The 17,379-nt window shown below is 47.4% G+C and overlaps 1 protein-coding gene across 1 annotated transcript in view; it reads right to left on the reverse strand.

The window, feature by feature from the left end:
* Positions 1-17,283, reverse strand: part of SMG5 (SMG5 nonsense mediated mRNA decay factor) — a 38,949-nt gene extending 21,666 nt beyond the window's left edge. Inside the window, exons 1-8 of the mRNA XM_090052063.1 lie at positions 17,083-17,283; positions 10,172-10,270; positions 8,718-8,841; positions 6,880-7,036; positions 4,733-4,822; positions 3,212-3,301; positions 1,271-1,349; positions 749-874 (exon numbers count right to left, since the gene is read on the reverse strand). Coding sequence (XP_089908189.1) covers positions 749-874; positions 1,271-1,349; positions 3,212-3,301; positions 4,733-4,822; positions 6,880-7,036; positions 8,718-8,841; positions 10,172-10,270; positions 17,083-17,159 — 842 coding nt within the window. The 5' untranslated portion in view covers positions 17,160-17,283. The remainder of the gene's footprint in view (positions 1-748; positions 875-1,270; positions 1,350-3,211; positions 3,302-4,732; positions 4,823-6,879; positions 7,037-8,717; positions 8,842-10,171; positions 10,271-17,082) is intronic.
* Positions 17,284-17,379: the final 96 nt, after the last annotated feature.

A 17,379-nucleotide genomic window follows, 5' to 3' on the forward strand; every position in this document is an offset into this window, starting at 1 on the left:
TCAAACCACAGGTCCATCTAGCATCTCACAGTGGCACAATGGATGCTAAAGGGAAGAACCTATATGCAGGGTCTAGCCATTCTGATCTGCCCCCAGCCCCTCTTCCTTTATAGCTTCCAGAGACCTGGGAAGTCCTAATCTGGAGATGGCAACTCTAATTACCATGTTTAATACCTACTGATGGGCTAATCTTGCAGGTGTTACTCACACTGCCTATTAAATGCATCACAAATGAGGATCCATCAGATGGAGGATAATTATCTGTAATTTCCCATAAATGGAGCAGTCACTGCAGCTAGCCCTGGTATACTTAAGACACGGAAAATTGCTACATTGCAGAGGTGGCTGCCATATAGTGCAGCAGTGCAAGCTTTCCATACATGCCTCCCCACTAATATTCACCAACCCTCAAAAGCAGCACCCAGCCCCTAGGAAGAAAAAGGAATTCAATCTATGTTCCTAATCAGTCCATGGCCTCTTTCCTGGGACCATCATCAAAGAGGCCAATAATGGGAGCTAGACAGAAATCACTGATCAAATAGTAACTGTGAATCGCTGCCAACTTGAGCTGAATTTGTGGCAGTCAGGGTGAAACTGCACCCCATGCACTGCTTCTGAAACTATTCCAGCTGACCTCCTGCCCTTTGGGCAGGGGGCTGGACTCGATCTCCCGAGGTCCCTTCCAGCCCTAATGTCTATGAAATCTCATGCCAGAGCTATACTCCAGTGCCACTCCCTCAGTTCTTACCGTTTTTTGCTTGGAGACAGTTTCCTGGTCTCACATTTCTTCAGTTGATGGTACATTTTGGCTGCCTTGTCATACAGCCGCTTCAGGTTCCCATAGGCCCCTTCGAAGGACACTTCAGACTGGATGCTAAAACACGGGTATTTCACAAACACACAGTTACCTTACCTACCTCATCAGTTACACCCCAGGACTTGCATTTTGTGCCACAGCTTTGAAGCTCTTAGGACCAGATTTTTAAAGGTATGTAAGCACCTGATATAGAGAGGAATGACATACCTTAGTGCCTTTTGGAAATCTTATACCTTTAAAATAATCTGGACATTGTGTTCTTTTTACTCAGTCTGTGGCATCATGGTTCCATAGCACGATGCAGCCCTGAATCAGGGTAGGTAAACTTCAGACCCACCCTCCCACCAACTGATGTGCAAACACGCCAGACTAACAGCCAAAGAAAAAGAAGTAACCCTGGCTCTGCAGCTGAGGCAGCAGGGAGGATGAAGCACCCCCACTGCAGACACTCACCAGCGTAAGTAGCAATAGGTAGCTTCCACGTTGTAATATTTACTCCCTGCCAGTGTACCCAGTTGGTTGAAAGGCATGCCTGTCAAGCAAAGCAGACTGGGTTATTTCACCTCTAGGTCTCATTACATCTCTGCCCATGATAGACGGCACAGAGCCAGCTGCTACAAAAAAATATCGGAGCCACGTTTAGAAGATCCTGATTTCTTGTTCCCTTCAACCTCCCTGGACTAGAGTTTTTTTATACTGGCCCAGTATCTCCCATGCCAATTACTTGCTTCCCCTTTCCCCTGCAAACACATCCTCTCATTTCACTCTTCCCTAAGCTATCATGCTGCCTTTGTCCTACCGATCCGCACAGGACACAGTCTTGTCTACATTTGTAAAAGCCCAGCACAAGTTTACTGCACTATTTAAATGCTTATCAATTATATAAGGACTTGGAAGTAAGCTGTAGCAAGAGCTCAGTAAAGGAAAGCCTTGCGCTGTGCAAAGAAAGTCACTGCAGCCTTTGTAAAACTTTCTTTCTGCACTCTACATGGGGTCCCTCACTTCTAAGAACCACTCAGATGCTGAAGCTTTTACTGAATGCAGCTGTCCATTTGACAGCCCCTCTCCCAGGGGTTTGTTATGCATGTGCTCCATGATCTGCTCTGGTGTCTACTTGGTTTCCAAGTGCAATTCAAGGATTTTATTTTGCTCTGTAAACCTCTCAACTGCTCTGGGTCCAGGTCTAGATACTTTTGCTATCATGGCTAACTACCTCTCTCACTTCTGAGCCCCACATTTGGGACTTTCTAAAACTAGGTTTAAGCTGACCACAGCTAAATTTAAGCTGGATACCAGTGGGTTTTTAAATATCAGAGAAACAAGGTTCTGAAATCGCTTTCCAGTAGTAGAAGCAAGGGAATAAACCTGACTGGTTTTAAGATAGATCTTGATAAGTTTGTGGATGGGGTTATACGACATAGCAATAACAGGGAACTGCCCTTGACCATGAAGGTAGTCCTTTCCCTGCCTGCATGCCTGCCGTCTGTGGGGTGTTAGACAGACACACTTAGGCACAAGCTCTCGTCTTTCATCTCCTATCAGCTTGGACAGCCTGCATTTGGCTTACAGGGATCATCTGGCAGCAGGGGTCTGCATATTTTTACAAAGGCCATAGATCCTTTAATTGACCTTGTATTAACTGTGTTCTGTATTACTGCATCCCTGCTTTCTGCACATGGACTCAAAAGCACAACAGACATTAAAGTACAACTAACTGTTAATTAGATCTGATTATTTAAAAGCTACCAGGCAAGGCTTTTAAACAATGCTCCCATGCTTCTAGGAATCTCCACTTGCTTTCCTTAAAGCAGCCTGGGAAGCAGCAGACCACCTCTGTTTTACAGAGGTGAAAACAGCTATAGGGATATCAAGAGACATGCTCAAGAGGTTTCAGTGTGCTTACTCTGGAAGACAACCCAACCAACACTCCAGATCTGAAACACATACATGAATTTACTGCTTGCAAGTCACAATGGAACGTGTGGGGGGCAGTCCAGCAAGAAGAGCAGCATCAGCATTAACGCTCTGCACAAACAGCAAAAAACAGCTGGATCTTGCCTGAAGCAGACAAGTGTGAAATCGCCTCTTACATGTGAGTTTTTGAGCTTGTGTGCGCAACAAGAATGGCAAGGATGATTACCTGACAATTCAGAGTCATTCTGGGAGTGAATGCAGAGGCACTTTCCTCTCTTGTGTCAAACAGAGAAAAGGAGACTCTCTTATAAAGGGAAGTTACTCTAACCGGAGAGTAAAACAACTCTGTACAGCAATAAATGTAAGTGCAAACTTCAACAGGGCAATCACGACAGTCTGTTTTCTCCTACCTGTTTTCACAGGAGATTACGGCAATAACAGATGAACAACTGTACTCATAGTTCACAGTAGCTCACTTACCAATTTGTGGGGCAACGGAAAGAGCCTGATAGTAAAACCTCTCAGCAAGCAGTTCTGTGTCCACACCTGCCAGCTCATTCTGATAGCGAGCTGGAAAGTAACAGATGCACGTTACTCACAACAGAAAGCAGAGAATATATATATATTTTTTTAAATATTTCCAATGCAAAGAGGAACAGGGAGTATTCTCTGAGAGGGGGCAGAACTCCAGACCAGAGGAGCAGCTTGCCCTAGCATACTAAAAGTCCCTCAAAATGAGAATCAACAGCACTGGATTTGCTGACTTATTCTAGAAAAAGACTGCAGTAAGAGCACAGAGCCATGTGGGGTTTACCACAAAGAGGCAGCAGCTGATCTTCAAATCCACTCCTTTGCATGAAACATGTAAGAGTTTCAGGAGATGCCCAATTAAGTTGGCTTGTGCAAGGCTGGAGATGGATGGATGGAATTCCTGCTTGAGTCATGTGCCAAGAATTAGTATTACCCTAAAATATGCTACATTTGTATTCTCAACTCTCCAGTAAGCAGGGGAGACCAGTAATGCAGGATGAGAAATGTCTACTCTGCGCATCTGGATATGGGCAAACAATTAGCCTTGATGCATCTAGAGCAGACGGAGGCAAAACCAAAGAGCAGCTCTGGGACTGGATAATATTTAGTCTCATTGAGACTTCTGGCAATGGTGCCATTTGGAAGTGAGCACATGTTTTTCCACCCAGTGGCATATGACTTGCCCCCATGAGACATCTATTCACCTGCATTATAACAGGCAGGTTCGTTTGCCAGGATAACACTGCTGCAGTTTTTAGTTGTTTGAAGGTTGGAGTCTGTCATGTATATATTTATGGGGCTCCTCTCCACCAGTAACAGAACAGCTTTTCACGCATGCTCATGTGTATTTTCACCACACTCATATGCACAGCTATACAATCAAGCAAAAAACTGAAACTCACATGAACCTCTTGAGGCCATGACTGAGAAGCAGGCATGTGTTTAGTACCAAACAGATCGACACATCAACACCCACCCCCTTCTCGCTTGCTTCTAAGAAGTCATAGCTTTATCACTATCACTCTAGAATTAATTTGAATTTTCTATGCTGGGGCCCAATTCTCATTTACCTATAAATTGTTCCACATTACCATGGCTGCATAAAAGGGCCTTAAAGTGAATGTAAATGGAAGCTATGTCCATTTTAAGGGTCTTTACACTGCCAAAGCAATGTTAAGGATAACCAGCCATATGCTGTTATATAGGAGAGGATTCAAAGCTGATACACTTGATACAGCTCTAAGTGAGCTCCAACTTCCCTGTCAGCCAGCCTTAGAAGCCTCCATGGTCTGTAACAAATTAGGTATTTGATAGAATTTCACCTTAAACTTGTCATTGACAAACATATGCAAGACAAACCAATGTCTGCAAGGGATTATACCCGGTAACTAATGAGCATGGTTATCACTATGATGTATGTAACGTCTTTTGTGCATTAAAGACTCTATTGCAAGAAGACACTGCTCTTACCTAAATCTCCCAGATAAACCAGACATCTGTGACATGCCATCTGTGCCCACTCCATCTCCTTCTCTGAGGCAGACACGGGTTTCTTGCAGCCTATGTGAGAAACAGCAAATTAAAACATGCCCATGGGTAAGGACAGCTGGCAAGTAAAGTGGCAGCCTACCATTCAGCAAGAGAGACAGAGGGCTCAGAGGGCACCACTGGCCTTTGTGGTGTAGGAGAGATTACTACAAGGTTCAGTGAAGGCTCCTGGGTATGCCAGACTCAGGCAGCCACCCTCCCTTCCCCTTTTGTAGTTCTCCCCTGTGCTTCCCAAGGTACAAAATATATCCCAGTAGCTGAAGCATCAGCAGCCACAGATGGAGAGCTGCTTCCCGAGGAAACAAGCCAGTTGCTGACTCCTTCCTCTGTTCCTCCTGCCATTTTCCAAACAGCTGAGCTAAGTTAACTACAGCAATTAAGTGTGACTTGACTCAACTCCTTGGAGGTTGTTATTAGGGAAGCATGGTCCCATCTCCAGTGAGCACCTTCCCACCAGCCAGACAAAGAACATAGTGTTCCCCAAATCCTGACTGGCTGCCCAGAGCCAGAGAGTCTGGGGGGCAACACTATTTTATGCCTGTTTAGGAGAGAGATGCAGAGAATTTTAACTGCCACAAAATGGGCCAGTAGGGAAGAAAATAGCATGCCCAGTCCAGACTCAGTCCTCCTGGATCCTATTTTCATGCACAGCAAGATGAACTGAAATAGCAGGGATTAAACAGAAATGATTTTTAAAAGCATTGAGTTCAACCTGTATTCTCAGTAATTTCCCCTCTCAGCTCTGCTGAAAGGGTGCAGGCAACTCCCACAGCCCAAATGACCAGTGGAGTGCCCTGACTACTAGAAGATGTTGCACAAGTGATATTTGCCCAACAAGCTGAGTCACAACTCTGCATACCACTGCTGTCAAATCAATCCCAAGTCCCCACCTCCCCTTCTGCAAAACTAGCCCACATCTTCCACTTCTGATGCAACATTACGCTTTCACTGTATTTACATAATATTGCATCTTCATGACAAGCATCATGAACACCCTCAAAACCTTAAGGAAGGAGGGGAGCCACCCAACCGCTGATCCAAAGCTGAAAATCCAGCCAGAATTTAAGACATACAAATTCAAGGATGCATTAGCATTGCAGAACCAAGACGTGTCTCCCACAGTATACCTTTTACCCTGACATTTCAAAGCCAATCATGATCTAATACTCTTCCAGCAGCTAAGAATGGACCATAACCCCAAAAGGTTTGACTACTAGACATGTAGAAACAAAGTCCAAGCAGATTGCTTTTATTTTTCTTTCCTTTAAAAAGTTTGCTGCTTCCATTCAGAACTCACAAATGTGACTGAGATCCTCTACTTCTGTCACTGGTCCCACATGTCTTGAACGTCAGAGTTTAATGTGGCTTCAAAGGTTTTCCCAAGAGGGTTCAACTGTATGTCAGGGCCCTGATCTCTATATGCGCAGAAAGTGCATAAATGCAGCACATGAGGCAAGGGAGGAGACAGAAAAGCCAATTAACAGGCACCTTGGAAACAACCTAGTAGTGTATTTTCTCACATACAGTGGGCCCCCAAAAAAGGTACAAGTCTTGTTTTTGAAAGACAAAATGAAGAAAAAAAGTCCTTTCCTTGCAGTAACTAAGTAGCAGCAGCTGGGACCTAAGCCTACTCACTGTCCTGCTCCCTGTGGATCATGATTGCCCAGTAAGCAGCAAAAACTACTCTTACAATATTTCTCACATATTTCCTGCTCCCGAAACTCTATGTGCCCACTTTAATTAGACTTACTAAAGTCATCTGCATAGGCAGGAGGGCTCTTTCCAAACTGCCCTGTACAAATCAGCTGAGACTGAACATTTTACTAGATCTTCTAGGAGCAATTTAACTCCAAGAAAGTGCATTTTCTACCCTGTCATGTTTCCTTCATTAATTACCAGAAGTTCAACAGAACAATAAGAACCAAGGGGGAGCTCTGCTTTGAACAGATAATGAGCTAATCAGGGAGGGACAATTCCCTGAATCTTAAGAGACACAAGTAATAGTGAGGCAAAGTCATCCACTCATGGTTCTTGCATCAACCAAGAGCTAATGCATGACAGGCACTGACCTATCAAGGGGTCGGTTACGTGAGTCCAATCAATACAGCACTGCAGCTCCAGCTGATAGTGAGACTGAATGTAGAGAAGTAGGTGTTGGTAAAATCCTATGCCAGCGATTAGATGAGTCCGGTATGCACACTCCAGGGTGCTGCGACTGTGAATGTGCTACAAGGAACAAAAATAAGAACCTGTTAATATAGTCCAGGTTGAAATTCCTGCTGGCAGCACACACTGGGCCAGAGCTAAACCAAGTTAGCAGGGGTCTGTTTTTGCCAGCCTCCTACAAGCCAGGCATCTTTCTTTTTCTCAACAACTAATCTCTAGTGCACTATATTGAGTAGCACTTGATAGGTGTAAACATCAAGGAGGCAGAAGTCAATCAGGGAGTGAACGCAGGTATAGCCAGGCATGACTGAATGATCCATCTGGCCTTTACAATCTCTAACGTATATAAACTACCCTCTGCACCAATTAGGTTATTATGCAGATAGCCACCAACGCCCTTATTCTTATGTGGCAACTGAAGATAGGCTTCTGGAAATACACGCAACCTGTTCCTTAGAAGTATTCTGCCCCCCAAAAACTAGCAGTGTTTTTCCCTCACTCAGTTGATTTGGTTTACAGTTGTGGGACAGCATATAGGACAGGTAAGAACCTGTACTTTGACAAGCATAATACCCATGCAATTTGTGCTCTCAAAATCCCAAACAAGTATGTATTTGTGCACCCTGCCAACACACAAGGGCTCCAAAAGAAACCATTCCTTTCAGAGTAGTTTCACTAACACTCACTGTAATGTGTCTGTTGTAATGCACTCAAAGAAACTGGCACTATCATTTTGTGTCACTCCTAAAGGTGTTTTTCACTGCATGGGAAAGACGATTCAGTAGCTAAAACACAGAACCAAGACTTGGGAAATCTTAGTTTCTATTTCCATCTCCAAGGTTTGCCGAGACAATCTGTGTGCTCACAATGCCTCAAAACTCAGGTTTCTGAACTTGAAACTAAGACTTAAGGGCAGCAATAGAATACTTGTTTGTAATGCTTCCCTTTGCTTCACAAAGGTCCCGCAGCCCTCCATTCACCCAGCATTTGTGAGGATTCTTAGTCTCCTGAGCTGAAAGATATTCCAAGAGATCTCAGTTCCCTCGACAGTAGAAAGTCCTTTAGATAAGATCAGCCTGGTAATTCCTATTAGAACAAGGCTCGCTTTACAGTCAACTGATAACATCACTAGCATGGTGTTACAATTTGAATTTCCAGAGTCTTTTCTGGCCATCCTCTAGAATAATTTAATCAGAATTATACGGCTCCTTATAAATATCGATTCTGATGCCTGCTTCACAAGATCTTATGCCAATTTTAGAGACGAGGAAACAGAAGCAAGCAACCTGACTCAAGACACTGCAGCTCTGAGGCTAAATCATGATAACTGATTTGCCTGAGGCGAGACCGGGAGCCAATGTCCAAGGTAAGATTAACATTCAGAAGCTCATGGATTCGTCTCATGGTTAGATCATGTCCCCACGTCAATGCAGCCATTTGCACATTCCTGCCTACTGGGCAGCTGGAGAATTTCTGTCTCGAGGCCAGTCTACAAGATGGAGCAACAGCCCCAGCGCTTCGCTGACATAGCAGCAGAACCTCCAGCAGAAATGTGGCATGCACCGAGGTGTGTAGGTGTGTAGGTGTGTGTGTGTGTAGGGGGGTGTCATCAGCCATCAGGAGTATGGTACGAACAGGGGTTTAGGCAGAACAGCAACATCTAGTACAGGATGGGACCTCTTCAAAGCTGAAGCTGACGAATGTTGTCGTGTAGGCCACAGCTCTGAGCAGGATTACTTGCCTTTTTATTGGTTTTGATGAGCTGGATAACTTCGTAGTAAACTTTTCTCCAGAGCAGTTCTTCTGCTTTCCTCCCATATTCTACTGGATGCAGGAACATCAGCTTCACACAGAGTTCTCGCAACCTGCAGCAGAGGAGAGAGGCTCCTGTTAAAAGTCACAGGGAAGAAAGGCTGGAAGGGACCTCCAGAGGTCATCTAGTCCACCCCCTGCCTGAGACAGGATCATCCCTATCCAAACCATTTCATACAACCATAATCTAAGCTCTACATGAGACTATGCTCTACACAGGCACAGCATAAGCCTAACACCCTAACCTGGTACAGGTAAAGCAGAGGAACCGTGGCAGCCAATATCCTGCTTCTATAAAATGTTGTCAGTATATGCTCAAGAGGTTCTGGGTAGAGGCCATGCCCTCCCACCACTACAGAAGGCAAAGTTCCATTTAGCAGCAGCTACTCCTATGCCTCTAGCCTTATGGGAAGAGAAAAGGGAGAGTTTGACTGCTACTATAGGGCTAGTAGGACCATGTAGTGACAGTACAGTTTAGCTTACACTTCAGACAGGCAACAGCTGCAAAGGGCAGAGATAATTGTGTGTCCAACTGCAATAGAGGGTGGTGGGTGATGCCCCCTCCAGGCTTCAGGATGGGAAAAAAGGCCACATCAGTCTTCTGAAGAAGCTGTATATATCCTGTTTCCTCTGCAGGAAGCAAAGTATTTGGGCACACAGGTAATGAGGCTGCTTGCAGCTTATCAGTTAGGGAACAACCACACTTCACCCCAATACACTGCTCCACATATAATCAGGATGAAGGAGGCCTGGAATGACTAATTCACTGCAAATTGTATGGCCAGGAGAGTCTGCTACAAGGCTTCTAGATGTGGAAAAAGGAAGCTGATGTGGGTTCCTTATTAAGCACCATGCTCAGAGCAGTAGAAGAAACTTTCCGGCTAAAAGCAGACATCTAATAATCACAAGAATGGCTCAGTGGATGCATTCCCCTAATCAGCCTGGTAACCTTTACCAGCCACTTCACAGCCTGACTGGAAAACACTTCTTTGGAGAGGGAAATGACAAAACAAGCAGCTCAATAACTATCCACGGCAGGGAGCTGAGTGCTCTCACCCAGCAAAACTTTCACAGAATAAAACTGCATTAAGGACATCACTGATAAACAATGATTTTCGAGAGCAGTTCCGTTACCCTGACGACTTTTTTTTGATCTTTAGATACAGATTCAGTAAGCTTTCCTCCTAGAAACTTACTATGCATTTCACTGTAAATATATGAAGCATTTTCAGCATGTAGGTATTTTAAGAGTTATAAGAACAGATTGTAACCAAAGAGATGACTTCATTTAGACTGCAATTGAATGCAGAGTCCCTGATCTATCACTGGCACTTTTGCCAAAATAATAAAAATAAGGGGAGGGACGGGACACAGGACCCTTACTTGTTTCTTAAGCTGATGTTCTCCGGCTTGAACACTTCTTGATAAGCTGCCTTGTTACCAAGAATGAGGTCCAGTCTGTGAACTGCCTCCACCACCGCTCTGAAAAATAGTAGAGGAAGAAGAGCTTCAGGGTGACATACTTCACGTGACCATCTGGTATGAGATTCAGGATCTCCCACTGATGACTCCAGACGGGGAAGGCGGCTGGCTATCATTAATGAACTACACTATACCACTGCACACCAGGGGATCCGCCATTTTTGTGCAAGCCTATTATTTTTAAAAGCTTCTGCAAATAGAAGGAGGTTTATGTAAGCCATACAGCAAACACTGTAATTCATTTCCTTAACCACTAGGTACCACTGACTGACCAGTCAAAAAAATGTTAGTTGTTGCTCCAACAGTAGATTTAAATGATGTTGGATTCTACCAAGGCACCATGAACTTTTAACCTCTGCAATTAATAAGAAATCCTGATGCCAGATTGGTTTCTGATGATTACAACAGGGGGCTGCTGATCTAAAGTCCTTTATCCCCTGTTCCTTTGTCAACCTACTCCATGACTGTTGGCATGGATTCCCCATCCCTGTTGTAATGACTCCCTGATGAACCTGAGATCCCTGGATGAAAGATGCCCTATAAAAGCTAAATATTTTCATGCTTCTGGCAAAATAATTTAAAAACATCTGAATTTAGGAAAAACAATAGTATTTCACCAAAGCCAGCTGCAACACGGAGCTGGGACCCTCGACAGCACAAGCAGCACAAAAACCATGGCTGTGAGTCTCTGTTCAGGTCTCCTGGGTCTTGTAGAGGAGGATGCCCACGTGTGTAAAATATCAAGTATATGGCAGTTCCAGGCTATGAGCTAAGCTGGCTGACTGACCCGATTCCAGATGCCGTCCAAGAATCAAAACAGAGCCTGGACTGGGTGGAATCATTAGTGCTGGCAAGAAACGTTGGTTATGGGAAATGTGTATTTTGCTCATTTCCCAGACACACACATGCCAACAATTTGCCAGCAACCAGGAACTAGCAACCAAGCAGATACCTGCTGTCCCCTACCCTGCAACTCCACATCCAATATTTGTAGTGCTGTAGCTGCCATTCACCAAGAAACTTCTTTGTACGTGGAGCTCAAGGCAAACAAGGTGTGCTCCTTACTGGTACCTGGAAAATCCAGAAGGGCCTGGCTGGAGGAGCTCCTTCCATTAAGGATCACACCATTTGTCAACCATGTTTGCCTTGGGTCAAGTTCGCACAGACTGGGGTTTTGCCTCCCTGTCTCCTAGGATCTTCTCAGCACATACAAAGCTAATGCTTCCTTCTCGGTGCAGCAGGTGGGCATTGACAGAGCTCTGGTCCCCACTTGCTTCTACCTGCACCATGCTGTAAAGTGCTGGTGGTATTTCAGGTACCAGGTCTCATAGCAGTGGGTGAGGATTTGGCATGGCGATCTGGGGGTTTCCTTGGGTTACCAATTATATGGACTTGGCCCTTCCAGCACCGTGATACTACTGTAAGCAATGGATCAGAGACCAGTATGAGCCAGTCTACACCAAGCAGGACTAATTGCTTCCAGCAGGATCCTGCCACATTGCTGACAGCACACAATCTCCCCCTTTACCCCTCCCATCAGGTTTTCAACAAAACACGAATCTTGAAACTCTCCAACCTTCTCCCAAAACAGGCACAAGCAGATGCCAGACTGCACACATGGCCTGCAAGCGAGGACATGCAAAGAGAAAGGCTTAAACGGGGAGGCTGAAACCAGAAACAATTTCCTTGCAAAGTACAGCAATCGGTGCAAGGCAACTGCCAGCCTCAGATACAGACGAGGTAAGGCTTTGTAGTGGAGCCCTGGACTGGAAAGCAATCTTGGAAAGGAGGCTGAATAGACAACACGGTCCATCCCATAGGATACTCCAAATGAGCAATTTTCCCCCAAACAGATCATAGAATCATAGAAGTCAGGTCAGAAGGGACCCTGTAGATCTTCAAGTCTGACCCCCTGCTTGGGCAGGAGAAAAAAACTGGGCTCAAATGATCCCAGCTAGGTAGGCATCAAGCCTCCTCTTAAAGCCCCCCAGGGTAGGAGCCAGCACCACTTCCCTTGGAAGCTGGTTCCAGATCCTAGCCGCCCTGACTGTGAAGTAGTTCTTATGGATGTCTACTCTAAACCTACTCTCCAGCAACTTGTGGCTGTTATTCCTTGTCATGTCAGGGGGCACTTGGGGAAACAAGGTCTCTCCCAAACCCTTCTGGTCCCCCCTAGTGAGTTTATAGACGGTCACCAGGTCCCCCCTCAGCCTTCTCTTGTGAAGGCTGAACAGCTTCAGGTCCCGCAGTCTCTCATTGTAGGGTCTGCCCTGTTGTCCCCAGATCATGCGGGTGGCCCTTCTCTGGACCCTCTCAGTGTTGTCCACATCCCTCCTGAAGTGCGGCACGCAGAACTGGACACAGTACTCCAGCTGTGGCCTGACCAGTGTTGCATAGAGGGGGAGGATCACCTCCTTGGCCCTGCTTTAAAAATCTCTCATTGGATTTAACTAGTTAACAAGGGGGTGGGGGAATGCAAACAACAGGCGGGGACATCAAAACAGCCACAAGGCAAAGAAGGAGGCTACACTGAAGTAACAATTTTTTTTTTTAAATACCTTATTTTCTCCTATTTCCCTCAGGGTTGCGGCTCACGTGCAAGTGGTCAAAAAAAACTGCAATGCCTTTTGCCCAGTGAGCTCCAAGCACTTTGGAAGAATTAAGCCAGCCTCACAGTGAGGCAGAGAGGTCAGATGCACGTAGGGAAACTGAGGCCTGGGTGCTATGAGATTTATCAGCAGTCACAGCCAGAAAGAGAAAGTCAAAAATAGAACTTGGCAGTTGCATGCACTGGTCCCCTGGTCTGCCCCCAAACAGTGTGCTAGAAAGATGAGCCTTAAGAGGGACGGCTTGATTTGTAATCTCTCAGTTTTGTCCCACTAATCACTTCCTAAAAGGCTTTACTTTAAGAGCATGATGAGGGGAACTGAACTGCACTGCTTTGGCATGGAGCTGACATTTGTGCTACATGCACAAGTGTCACCACATGAACTTGGAACTGCTGATTCATTTTGTTCCCCTGCAGTGAAGGGGGAAGTAAGTACATGGCTCTGAAGGCCTTGCCCTGCAGGAGCAGGCCAAAAGCATGGAGCCCTTGCTTCTGTCCAAGTTACTGGTAAAAAAGGCCCATCTTTTGTCACAGCGTGCCAATCACGAACTACCCATGCTGTCTGTTGGCCAGCCTCATTAGGTCACTGTGACTCTTCTCAAAAGGAAAGTCGACTTCACGAGCCAGGAAGCAAGCAGCAGCAAACACCTGCTTTCAGACAGCTAAGCAGCCCCCGGAAGTAGGATGCCACCGCACCTGTGATATGACAGCCCCTACACCCACTTTTAAAAGTGTGAATTTGCTGTTCTGTGCAATCAAATTCTGACCCAGGTCTCCTGCCATTTATTCACTGCAGTCACATGGATGCCTCATGGACATGGGCAATTCGGCTTCCATCTGACAATGCAAGGGAGTGGAGAGCAAAAGGCGACGGCAGTCTTGCGAAGGGAGTTGGCTGCACTCAGGAACAGGAACTCACGTGAACGCTGCACAGGAACTGCCAGGGCTCCAAACCACATTTCCCTTCCTGAGCAGAAGGAACAGGGGACTGTTTGGAGATTAACTGTGCCACTGAGGCAAACATGGCATCAAGTGGTGAAGGAATGGATCTTGCTGGCAGGTACCAGGGTGGAACTGGCTGCCAAGCGGGAAGTTAGGGATTGCTTTTTCTTCTAGGGACCTGCTGTGTGTTTACACTTTCCTCCAGAGCAGAGGGGTAGGAATCGATCATTAGGGTGTGTTTATATGATACAATTTCAGTCATGGCAGGAGGCAGGTCCTCGTGGACATTGGTCTTCTGGCTGTGTTTTTATGGGTGCACAAACTAGCACTGTTGCCTGCAATTTGAAGGTAGGAAGCAACAAGGAGGCCAGAAGGAAACGTTTCCCATGAAACGTGTCATGTACAGACTGGAACAGGGTTTGAGCTCTTCCGTGGAGCGAGATAGGAGGCTGAAGTACATTTTGGGGATGAGAAATTAATCTTCTGCTTCATTCTCTGATAACACCTGCTGGATTGGAGCCCTGCTGTCAGCCAGAACATCAGAACCAGAGAGGAAGCAAGTCAGATGCCAGTCTAATAAAAGAACCAAATACGGCATATCACGCCAAGCAACATGGAAACAATCCAGTAATAAGTCCTTCTCGGCCAGAGAGGAGGATGAGCTAATGCCTTCTTTCTGTGCCACTGACATTTTGGAAGCAGGCAAGGTGGCAGGGCAGGTTACTTGCACTCTTCATTTAAAATTTTACAGAGTGGGGCAGTCTTGGTTAGAACAGGATGTGCCTGGTAGAGGAACTGCAGACTCTGAGGTACCAATGCAAAAAATAATGTAACGCAGAACAACCAAACGACTGCAGACAAGGAGACAGCGTAAGCAAGAAGCAGCTGAAAAGCTAGTAGTTACTTGGCTCCACTTCAGACTTTGCATCCAGGTGAAGTCGGGTTAGTGGAGGCAAATGAAGATCTGAACTGTAAATGATAATGCAGTAGAACCCAACTGGCACATACTCCAGAAGGGCCTGGGAATGGATCATCTTAGGACAGGGCCCTGGGACATTAAAGTTTGCTTCTTGGTTGCTCCTAACTCCGTGCATGACCCCCTCAATGCTTAGACAAGAGTGGCACAAGGATGATTCCATTCCCATAGAGTTTAAAGAAGATATTTTACTATACAAGCAAGAACAAATCAGAGACAATTCAACACAGGATAAAAGGTTCTAGAAACTTTCCCCACTGCCCACATCCTGAGCCATTGTACAGAATGGACGTGGAGCAGCACATCAAGATGGAAGGCGAGTTACTTAGACATTTCACTCAATTCCAGGGTCAAACAGAGGCGTGATGTGCCTGTGGGCTCCGTTTAGGGTACAGGCTGCATTTGCAGATGTACCAGCCACGTGGGAAGCAATCCCTCAGCTACATAGGCATTTATAAACTCTTTGAGAAAAATCAGTCTGCTGCCTAACAGCCTTGGCTTTCTACCGTAAAAAAATAATTCGTAAAGGCCAAGCAGAGAAATCCCTCTGCTGTAAAAACTCAAGTGACCACAGAGCTAATTTGGCCCTGGGAATTTCGATTCTAATCTTACTTCCCTCTTGCCTTAATGATGAACGGTGCTTCAGCACAGCCTGAAACAACACCAAGACCCTCACATACCTTGCCATGAAGACAAGGCATCACCTGGACACTGATGCAGCCTACCACAGAAACCACCCAACCCTGTTTTTCATGACACGCAGCATAATTAACCTGAATGCAAAAGGCACGCACTTGTATAAAGACTGGCACAATCACGGATAGGCAAAGGCATTAGAGTGAATAGCAATCTAACCTGTCTCTGCTCCTCTGGGTTATTACGTCAAGATCCTAACCTGCTTTACAGAGGTAGGCATGGTTATCTTCATCTCCCAGAGGAAGACAGACAAGTCCTTTTACCTCCCCCTAAGGTCACAGCGCATGTCACTAACACAACCAGGAGTGGAATCTAGTTGTAACTCTGTCACCCTGTCCGATTGCAAGATAATCCTTCTTGCCCTCAGCTATCCCCACCCCTGCCACTCTGGGTTACCATCCATGTTTCTTAGCTGGAGGAAAACGATGAAAGGGACAATGACTGTGCTACAGTCTCAGAGCAAATTAGGATAGGAAGAGAGCCCAGGAGGGAGGATTCCCTGTCCCTAGGGGAGTTCTTCAGAGCAGGGGGATGACACCCAAAGCACATGGCAGTGCTCTGCTCACAAGGATCGCAGCAAAGCACCTTGATCAGAACCATAATTATTCCCCGAATCACGTCTTCTGTCGTCAGTTTTGCTGCACAATGCAGAGATTTCAGTGAAAATGGAACAGCGGGAGGCTCGGGAAGCAGAGCAGAGCTCAGGACCAGTGCTGGGGGAGTGCCAGGGCCTCCAGCCAGAACTGCGGCCCCGATGTGCTGCCGGGCCACCGAGGAAGACATGGTCCCTTGAGAACCACGCAAGCTCAGCAATCTCCCACCATGCCAGCCCCTGGGGACCCCCAGCATCTGGAGACTCACAAGGATTTAGCTGTTTCCCTCTCTTCAGAAGACTGATGATGAAAGGGGCATAGAGCTCAGTTCTGCAGCATGCCCCATTTGCCACAGTGCAAGTGAGGGAGGGGCAAGAGGACAGCTCCCCCCACCTCACTCTCCCTCTTCTGCCCCCATGCAACCCTTCTCATCCCCATACACCCAGCCCTCCACCCCGCACAGACCTCTCGTCCATCCAGCCTGTTTGTCACACCCCACCTCAGCCCGCACCCAGGTCCCTCCAGACCCCTCAACCTCCTTCCCATCTCCCCTTTCCCTTAAGTCCTTTCCTTATCACACCTGCAGCCCCCATCACTCCCTGGCTAGATCCTCCTCCAGAAGACCCCATGACCCCCTCTTCCCTTCTCCCGACTCTCTCTTCCCATCACATTCGGCCCCTGCAGCCCTAAACCCTCCCCCCCACTGCAGATCCCTTCAGCTCTCCAGACCCCCCCCCCCAATCCATCCTCCACAGGCCGGCCCCAACATCCCCTGTGCTCCAGACCCCCAGCCCTCTTTCTTCCACGGCCTCGTCCCCCCCCGCCTCCAGACTCCCCGCTGCAGCCCAGCCCCTCGGCCCCTTCTTCACAGCCCGCCCTCCACATGCCCCCTCGTCCAGCCCAGCCCAGCCCCGACATCCGCTCCTCTCCAGGCCCCCTTCCCCACAGCCTCGCCCCCCAACCCCCCCAGATCCCAGCCCCGCCCCCCGCTCCTCACCGGTACAGCCGCTTGGTGTGCAGCACCTTGGCCTCAGGCTCGCCGCTCTCGCCGGGAGCGCCGCTGCCCTGGCTCATGGCGCCCGGCGGAGGGGGGCCGGGCCCAGCGGCTGCCGCCCCTCAGCAGCGCCCGCGCGCGCCCCGCTCCTCCGCCCCCCCGCGCGCCCGCCGGCCCCTCGCGGCCGCCATCGCTGCGCGGCGCTGCCCCCCGCCCGCGCCACGCGAGACTTCGCCTCCGAAGCCTCGCGATAGCTCGGCCACCGCGCCGCGCACGGCGCGCGGCTGGCAACAGGGCAGG

This window comes from Crocodylus siamensis, chromosome 6 (genome assembly GCF_052110815.1).
Source record: "Crocodylus siamensis isolate JL-2025a chromosome 6, ASM5211081v1, whole genome shotgun sequence".
In the NCBI taxonomy this organism is placed as follows: domain Eukaryota; kingdom Metazoa; phylum Chordata; order Crocodylia; family Crocodylidae; genus Crocodylus; species Crocodylus siamensis.